At 41.0% G+C, this 9,417-nt stretch overlaps 1 protein-coding gene across 2 annotated transcripts; it reads left to right on the top strand.

Moving 5' to 3' along the window:
- The first annotated feature begins 308 nt into the window (after positions 1 to 308).
- Positions 309 to 5,194, top strand: p2rx2 (purinergic receptor P2X, ligand-gated ion channel, 2). 2 transcript variants are annotated; one of them, XM_071354241.1, is made up of 12 exons: positions 309 to 521; positions 1,314 to 1,449; positions 1,775 to 1,846; positions 2,126 to 2,201; positions 2,325 to 2,421; positions 2,551 to 2,631; positions 2,836 to 2,983; positions 3,314 to 3,444; positions 3,689 to 3,779; positions 3,915 to 4,007; positions 4,102 to 4,179; positions 4,604 to 5,194. In XM_071354241.1, the coding sequence occupies exons 1-12, from the start codon at positions 382 to 384 to the stop codon at positions 4,706 to 4,708; spliced, it is 1,248 nt and encodes a 415-aa protein (XP_071210342.1). In that variant the 5' UTR covers positions 309 to 381; the 3' UTR covers positions 4,709 to 5,194. The 2 variants fall into 2 exon arrangements, with proteins under 2 accessions (XP_071210342.1, XP_071210343.1); XM_071354242.1 differs by having other exon boundaries at positions 311 to 521; positions 3,915 to 3,980.
- Positions 5,195 to 9,417: the final 4,223 nt, after the last annotated feature.

The following is a 9,417-nucleotide window of genomic DNA, read 5'->3' as shown; positions in this document are numbered from 1 at the left end:
ACTGGTACACACACACACACACACACACACACACACACACACACACACACACACACACACACACACACACACACACACACACACACACACACACACACACACACACACACACACACACACACACACACACACACACACACACACACACACAAATAATCCATTAGGAATAAAACTGTGCAGCCTAATCAATTTGATGCTATGTATTATTGAGAACAGCACTACAGGGGGTGAGGCAGAGAGAGAGAGAGAGAGAGAGAGAGAATGCGAGACAGAGACAGAGTGAGACTGACTCTGACTCATTACATAAACTTGGAAGTATCTGGGAACAAGTCACTCAGGACCTCATATCTGAACAGACAGCTGATAAACTCAGAAATCATAATGGGACTGCTTGAGTTTATTAAGGATTATTTTCTTGGTTTCTGGGACTATGAGACCCCGAAGGTAATGGTGGTTAAAAACAAAAAACTTGGAGTCATATATAGGGGGGTTCAGTTTCTTGTGATCACCTATTTCATCTGGTAAGTATTGGCCTCCTGTTGATGCATGCATAAAAATATACCATTTTAAATAGTATTGTCTTGGTGTGTAACTATCCTGTTTTTTGTTGTTGTGATTGAGTGTTTATGTTGCATTATCTATGACCTGCGTTGGATATTGCAGATACTGTGCCTAACAAGGCAATGTTAAGTCTGGTATTGGAAAGCATAAGAAGTAAAGAATGATAACTTAAACAAAAACATTGGATGACTTTCAAGCTCAGATCAAATGTCCTGTCAGTGGACCCATATTTTTTGCTTTCAATAGCTATACCACCCATAACACTGTGATGTGAAATGAATCATTTGCTGAGAATAGCCACTTTGTGGTGAGGAAATGCCTTTCACTCGCAATTAAATCTCCAAACAAATATACAGCATAATTGATGGTAAGCACATAACGATTGCTGTGGTCAAGACGGACAGCTGTAGTCTCACTGGCATCATTGTGTAATGTGATCCAAATAGGCCAATTTTCATCGATTTTCGTTTTCCTGATGGTCCTTGAAGGAGATTTGTGTCTGTCTACTCATAAACATCCTATTTCAGCTTTTTCCAACATTTTCCAACATTTAAAATCAAGTTTCAAATGTTTAAGTATGCCTCATGGTCATCAGTATATCATGAAGCCCAAAATAAATGAATTTAGATCTTTATTGTCTGAATAAGCGCAAGTGTGGGCATGCATTAAAGTACAATTAAAATCACTTGGAAAGACTGAATTTGTCCACAGAACAGAAGTTAATCTGTGGCTGTCGAATCACCCTTCTACAGGTATGTCTTTATCAGTCAGAAAGCCTATCAGGACAGTGAGACGAGGCCAGAGAGCTCAGTCTACACTAAGATGAAAGGTACAGCACTGCTGGGGGACCACATCCTGGACATGGTGGAATACGTCCGACCCTCAGAGGTGAGCCCAAACCTTTTGACTGGTACTGTACATTTTGCTCAGTCGCATGATCACTGATGAAGAAAATGGACTGATTTACAAATAATAATGAGTCCTTTAGGAAACAAGATGATTTGTCGATCAGTCAGTCTGCGGTCACCGACTGCAATGTAGTCGATCCTGAACATGCACGTTTGGCTCTATTCATAAAGCAAGGACATTAGGTAAAATAGATGTCAGAAAGATGATGCAATATGTAGCTATACTGTATGTTTTCTACATGTAGCCTACGTGACTAGTTACCATCATATACTGTACTTTCTTCTCTGTGGCATTTCACCTCTAGGGCGGTGACGTGATCAGCACAATACTGAGACGAGAGGTCACACACAACCAGAGGCAAGGCACGTGTGCTGAGGTGAGCGGTCTCAACCATTCCCCACACTCATGTGTTCTCCTGAAACCAAAAAAACAACTCAATAAAAATACTGCAGTCATTTTACATTGATCAATTCTAGGGCTGTATATTAAGTTGTGTGCCTTGCTCCATACTCCACTATTGCAACTCGCACTGTCTCCTGGAAAAGCTCTGTAAGATAATGTGATAAAGATTTATCAGTATCACTACCACCCCACAGCAGCACAGCTGGGAAAAGCTGATAATGTCTAAAACAATGACACTTTCCTCTTTTCTTAGCATTTCACCGTTCCCAGTGCCAACTGCTCAAAGGATGCTGACTGCATCTCAAGGGAAGTGAACTTTGATGGCAATGGTACGGACTGAAAAAGAGGGAAAAAGAGGGAACTAAGTGAAAAGTCCCACTAAGCCAGTTCTATGAATCTGTCTGTCAGTAGATGGTCCAGCTAATGCATTCAGTCTGATGTGTTTCCTGTAGGACAGAGAACTGGGCGCTGTGTTCCCTACTACAACCAGACCTTCAAGACCTGTGAGATTCAGACCTGGTGTCCTATTGAGGACTATGCCGCAATATGGTGAGGGTCAATATCAATATGACATTTTAGATAGTAGGCAGTCACAAACAAAACGACTGTCTCCCTAGCCTGGAATAAGTCAATTGTAAAATCATAAAATAAAGAGAAATATGTTGTTGTGTCCTTCAGGGAGCCGGCATTGGCAGAGGCCATCAATTTCACTGTTTACATCAAGAATGCCATCCATTTCCCCAAATTTAAAGTGCTGAGGTATAGTATGAACCCCCTCAACAACACACAACACACACACACACACACACACACACACACACACACACACACACACACACACACACACACACACACACACACACACACACACACACACACACACACCTGTAAAGGGAACTGTATCCCTGTTAATATGCTGCCTCAACTGTTTCTGCAAGCAATTCTCTCTTATCTCTTTCGCAGAGGAAACATCAAACCAAACAAACGAAATGGGCAGAAATATCTGAATAAGTGTCATTACAATGAGAAGAAACACCCCTACTGCCCCATCTTCCGGCTGGGCTACATCGCAGAACAGGCCAGGGAGAAGTTCAGCGAGCTCTGCAGGACTGTACGTGTACACCCGCAATCTACATCCAGACAGTGACACTGTATATCCCATTTTACAAATCATATCAAGCATAGAGAACCATTATTATTCGGGGCTCACATGAACGACAGAACACATGATCTAGGTCTAACGTCTCTAACGATATGTGTGTGTGTGTGTGTGATGTTTCAAAATCAGACAGTGTTTACAGATCATGGAAATAAGTAGCTAAATAGATAATGGCAATCAAAACTAATAGAAACAATCCACATTAAGGAGGAATGAGAAGATGTGTTGGATAGAGCGGCAGTAATGGCTCAGTTAGAGAGCTCATCAATTGTGTCCTGTCAGGGGGGAGTGATTGGAGTGTTCATCAACTGGAAGTGTGACCTTGACCTGGACCCCTCAGAGTGTACCCCCACGTACTCCTTCCGTCGCCTGGATCTTCGGAAGAACCTGCCCAGCTCTGGCTACAACTTCAGGTGAGCCTCTTCATAGCATCTTGTGAATGCCTGGGTCATATTCATTAGTGCACACTATAGCCAAACGTTTCGCAACAGAAACCAGGAAACGTGTTTCATATTCTTCTGTTTGGTGCCCAGTGCATACGATCATGTCTTTACTATTGCCATCTCATTGACATGACCTACTGTAACCTTTAAGTCTATCTCTGCTGTAACTTGGTTATGAAGAGGCATACAGGTCTTGACTTATAAAATGGTCTAGGTTTGCCAAGTATTACAGTAAGGACGGAGAAGAGTTCCGGACACTTATCAAGGCCTTCGGGATTCGTCTGGACGTCATAGTTCATGGACATGTAAGAAGTTCCTCCGTCAACATCCTTCATCAGTACTCAATTAACCATGAACCAGTTGTTGAGAACGATTACTCAGTGACATAAAGCGATATAAGGACTCTGTCCATCTCATTTTCTGCAATAATTCCTCTCCAGGCTGGACGATTCAGCATCATCCCAACTATCATCAACACGGTGACAGCCATGACATCTGTTGGAATAGTGAGTTTGATTCTCAGCACTCTCGTGGTATGTGTTGATGTAGTCTGTTTGTACCCGTTTCCCTTAAATGGTCGTGTCATCGTCTAGTTATTCATTGATATATTACTTTTCTTCATTCCAGTGTTCCATTATCTGTGACTGGATCATGCTCACTTTCATTGACAAGAACGATATCTACAGTGACAGAAAGTATGATGACGTAAGAAAATAATTTGATTCCATACATTCATCTTATTTTCTTTTGTTAACCATTTTCTGCTATAGCACTTATCACTGCACAACCAGTTAGGTAACTTCGTTTCCAAAGAATATAGTAGTGTGTAAAAGTATGTGTATTGTGTAAAAATATTAATATAACATTGTAATAGTTCAGCCTTAGTCCCTACCTGTGTGTTAATATTGTTCTAGCAGGGTTTCCTGAACTCAGTCCTGGGGCCCATCCTGGGTGCACGTTTGTTTTTTCCCCTAGCACTATACAGCTGATTCAAATAACCAACCCATTATTTGAATAGTGTAGTGCTAGGGCAGAAACCAAAACATGCACCCAGGGGGCCCCCAGGACCGAGTTTGGGAAACCCTGGTCTAAAGTAATGTTTTGCTTTTCTGACTGTATATTTCTTCAGGACAGTAAAGTGCCCAGCCCCAGCCAGCTCCTCACAGTTCCCACAGAATTCACCATCAGCTATGGCTCCAACCACTCAGACCTGTCAGAGGGAGTGGCCCTGTGATGTCCTGCCGCTACAGTGCTATTTGGCCACATGCATGGAGGATGCTATTCCTCAGACACCTGACTGTTGGACGGACAGACAGACAGACAGGACGGCCTTTCCCCCAATCGGTCTCAGACGTCCGCAGAGAGGCCTCTGATGGGTCCACCTCTGCGGAATTTAACTGAAAGACAGCCAAGACTTGATGGGTTAGTGTCAATTCCTGTTGGTTCAGGAATTGAATTATACACCAATAAATAAATTCCATGTCCAGTTCAATTGACAGGGACTGAAATTATACTGTTAAACCCAATCTCAAATGATTGCAAATTGTTTGAATTGAACACAAGAAAAATAAACCAAATCATTTATAGCAATCAGCTAAACGTGTTGGAGTAAATTTTTACTGAGAACCCTCTTTCCACAGTCTAACCCGAACCAAGTCAATAACTGTATACTGTAATCTATATATGCAAACATAACAATAAATGTCTAACCAACTTTTAACGTGATCTCTGCCAGTCAATCATATACATGTCAGATTGGAAGGAATAAGAAAACATGATTTTTCTGGTTTGAAAACACAGAATTATGCATTTCAAAAGGCTGACCATTTTAGTATATATATACACATACATATACATATACATATATATACACACACACATATATATATATACACACACACATATATATATACATATATATACACACACACACACATATATATATATATATATATACACACACACATATATATATACATATATATATATATACACACATATACAGTGGGGAGAACAAGTATTTGATACACTGCCGATTTTGCAGGTTTTCCTACTTACAAAGCATGTAGAGGTCTGTAATTTTTATCATAGGTACACTTCAACTATGAGAGACGGAATCTAAAACAAAAATCCAGAAAATCACATTGTATGATTTTTAAGTAATTAATTTGCATTTTATTGCATGACATAAGTATTTGATACATCAGAAAAGCAGAACTTAATATTTGGTACAGAAACCTTTGTTTGCAATTACAGAGATCATACGTTTCCTGTAGTTCTTGACTAGGTTTGCACACACTGCAGCAGGGATTTTGGCCCACTCCTCCCTACAGATCTTCTCCAGATCCTTCAGGTTTCGGGGCTGTCGCTGGGCAATACGGACTTTCAGCTCCCTCCAAAGATTTTCTATTGGGTTCAGGTCTGGAGACTGGCTAGGCCACTCCAGGACCTTGAGATGCTTCTTACGGAGCCACTCCTTAGTTGCCATGGCTGTGTGCTTCGTGTCGTTGTCATGCTGGAAGACCCAGCCACGACCCATCTTCAATGCTCTTACTGAGGGAAGGAGGTTGTTGGCCAAGATCTCGCGATACATGGCCCCATCCATCCTCCCCTCAATACGGTGCAGTCGTCCTGTCCCCTTTGCAGAAAAGCATCCCCAAAGAATGATGTTTCCACCTCCATGCTTCACGGTTGGGATGGTGTTCTTGGGGTTGTACTCATACTTCTTCTTCCTCCAAACACGGCGAGTGGAGTTAGACCAAAAAGCTCTATTTTTGTCTCATCAGACCACATGACCTTCTCCCATTCCTCCTCTGGATCATCCAGATGGTCATTGGCAAACTTCAGACAGGCCTGGACATGCACTGGCTTAAGCAGGGGGACCTTGCGTGCGCTGCAGGATTTTAATCCATGACGGCGTAGTGTGTTACTAATGGTTTTCTTTGAGACTGTGGTCCCAGCTCTCTTCAGGTCATTGACCAGGTCCTGCCGTGTAGTTCTGGGCTGATCCCTCACCTTCCTCATGATCATTGATGCCCCACGAGGTGAAATCTTGCATGGAGCCCCAGACCAAGGGTGATTGACCGTCATCTTGAACTTCTTCCATTTTCTAATAATTGCGCCAACAGTTGTTTCCTTCTCACCAAGCTGCTTGCCTATTGTCCTGTAGCCCATCCCAGCCTTGTGCAGGTCTACAATTTTATCCCTGATGTCCTTACACAGCTCTCTGGTCTTGGCCATTGTGGAGAGGTTGGAATCTGTTTGATTGTGTGTGGACAGGTGTCTTTTATACAGGTAACGAGTTCAAACAGGTGCAGTTAATACAGGTAATGAGTGGAGAACAGGAGGGCTTCTTAAAGAAAAACTAACAGGTCTGTGAGAGCCGGAATTCTTACTGGTTGGTAGGTGATCAAATACTTATGTCATGCAATAAAATGCAAATTAATTATTTAAAAATCATACAATGTGATCTTCTGGATTTTTGTTTTAGATTCCGTCTCTCACAGTTGAAGTGTACCTATGATAAAAATGACAGACCTCTACATGCTTTGTAAGTAGGAAAACCTGCAAAATCGGCAGTGTATCAAATACTTGTTCTCCCCACTGTATGTATACACACACACATATTTTTTAAATACATTTTCCTTTATTATTTCTTACAAAACCTACCACTCCTCCCCTAATTGGAGTAAACTAATAAACAAGAACACTTAGGCTTCTACTTCCAATTTATACATACTGTATACCTTTTACGGACACAATCTATTTTACAATAGTTATATTTTATTTGTTTTTAGTCCTGGCCTTCCTCTAACATCTATTTCTGGTGTCCATCCAGTTTGATTTTTGATTTGCCATATATTTTTAACTGCTATTTCACAAAAGTTCTGAACCTATATACATTTTACAGACACAGTATATTTTACATGAGTTATCTTGTTGTTATTAGTCCCACCCTGCTCCATTCAACTCCTCCCATCTCTCTCTCTTAACGCCATCCATATTGGATTTCTATTTACTATATATTTTTCAACTGTGCTGTGATGCTTCACAAAAGTTCAGAACCTTTTTATTCTCATAGTTTCTACAGATTGTAAATTAAAGATAAACATTATTGCTAAAAGTATTATTATAATATTGATCGATTGTCTATGACTTTTCAAATAACCCAGCAGTGCTATCTGCAGCGTTAGCTCCAGGTAAATGTTGCAATTAATCACGACTTTTAATAATTGGATCAATCAAAAAAGATGACTATGCAAAACACAGTATACTATGTTCAGGGAGACAATATTCTCTGGGACTCATATTGCCTCCTTCAATGTTCATGTAGATGACTGATGCTGAGCATATACGGGAATAAAAAGGCACAGAGGTCCAAGAGAGCTCCACTCAGAGAGAGTAATCAAATAATGATTACATTTCCCACAAAATGGTTTCTATAACAAGATTGTGGGACATCCATCTGGAGTCGTAGAGAGTAATAGAAACATCGATAGTGAAAAGGACTGACGTCTGAGGTCTAATGGATCAGTGTTTTACGCAGTCGATGGATTGTTGACAGCCACAATGACACTTTGGAACTAGGTGATATGAACACACAGTCAGATATCATGGACGCAACAAGAAAAATCAAGGCAATGCTATTAATGCAGAGTTCTATACTTATTTCATTTTGGAACATCCAAAGTAGATGCCCTTCTCCGTTCAATCGCATTGGCATTTTTTCGCCTGCAACATGTCATAGGAAAACAAAGCGTAAAAAGTGAAATTGTAAATATCTTGAGCTCTGTATTTCACTCCATCCTTTAAAACAAACTGCCGGTCGGCAGGGAACCAACCCAATGCAACCAATCTAATTTTGAGACTCAGCTCCAGTGTAGATGTGAAATTAGATTACTGGTCTGAGAGCGATGCCCGTCTGTAAGCAGCAAAGTGAGTTCTCTGGAACAATGAGGTTATCGTGATGGAGGTAGATGGGTTAACATGATTTTGATCTAGACTGGGATATGCCATAACGAGTAGATGTTTTCTTTACAGATGACAACAAAGGGAGCCAGGGATGAATGTGCACTCTTCCTCATCATCCTCACTCCAGATAGGCTAAATCAACAAATGCTAAAGCCAAGCACTTCTGCACTAAACTGGCATTTCAATTCCAGGCAAATCATCCTCACAATATCAGTAGTATAGTAATGATAAAACGTTGGTATTGGAGCAGCAGGCTCCGATAGCCTTCTGTGTTCTGGTTACACTGAAACTCACATCTAATGTATCTCCCCTAATTGTCTATGACCCTGAAGACTGGGGTTCAATCCCTGTGTCCACCCACATAATTGTATTTTAATCTCCATTAAATAAAAACTCAGCCACATTCCCATCCAATTACAGAGGAAGGAGAGTCACCATGTTATGTTTAGGACTGATGGGGTTTCCAGATCTGGGCAGCAGCCCTCAATGAGTGTTTAAATGCGCACTAATAATTCGATATTGAACAGATTATGCAATTGTCATGTCAACACCTTACTCTGCTTATTTTAAATCGGCGTAAACTCAAAATCAAATAAGCATACGCCGATTATAACACCTGGTTTTCTGAGCAATCTTTTGAATTATCGGCGTTCCAGCGGTATATTTGATCTGCGCATACGCCAGCACCCGACGAGCTAGTCTCCCTCTTTAGTTCGAGGGAAGTGAGTCCGGAACAACTGAATGTATATGAAGTAGTTCACATAAATTTAGCCCGAACTAAGAATAAAATATGCTTCCCAAAAGATAACATGTTCGCTGTGGTAGAACGTTTATTTTGAGTGCCGATTTTCTGCATTTATCAGCGTCATCAGGTAGCCTGATTTCAGATGTGTCCATGTAAACAGAAACTGATAAACGGGACTGATAGAGGATTTCTCACAAACTCTGCCTTGAAAGAAACTGTCCATTGTG

This window comes from Salvelinus alpinus, chromosome 19 (genome assembly GCF_045679555.1).
Source record: "Salvelinus alpinus chromosome 19, SLU_Salpinus.1, whole genome shotgun sequence".
Taxonomy (NCBI): domain Eukaryota; kingdom Metazoa; phylum Chordata; class Actinopteri; order Salmoniformes; family Salmonidae; genus Salvelinus; species Salvelinus alpinus.
Note: the sequence above shows the minus strand (reverse complement) of the source record. Positions and strands in the feature narration are given on the sequence as shown.

Excerpts from the sequence above, each read along its gene's own strand:
- p2rx2 (XM_071354241.1), top strand. The coding sequence starts at position 382 with ATGGGACTGCTTGAGTTTATTAAGGATTATTTTCTTGGTTTCTGGGAC. Across the intron at positions 1,450-1,774 it reads AATACGTCCGACCCTCAGAG|GGCGGTGACGTGATCAGCAC; the intron begins GTGAGCCCAAAC and ends TTTCACCTCTAG. Across the intron at positions 4,180-4,603 it reads GTGACAGAAAGTATGATGAC|GACAGTAAAGTGCCCAGCCC; the intron begins GTAAGAAAATAA and ends ATATTTCTTCAG.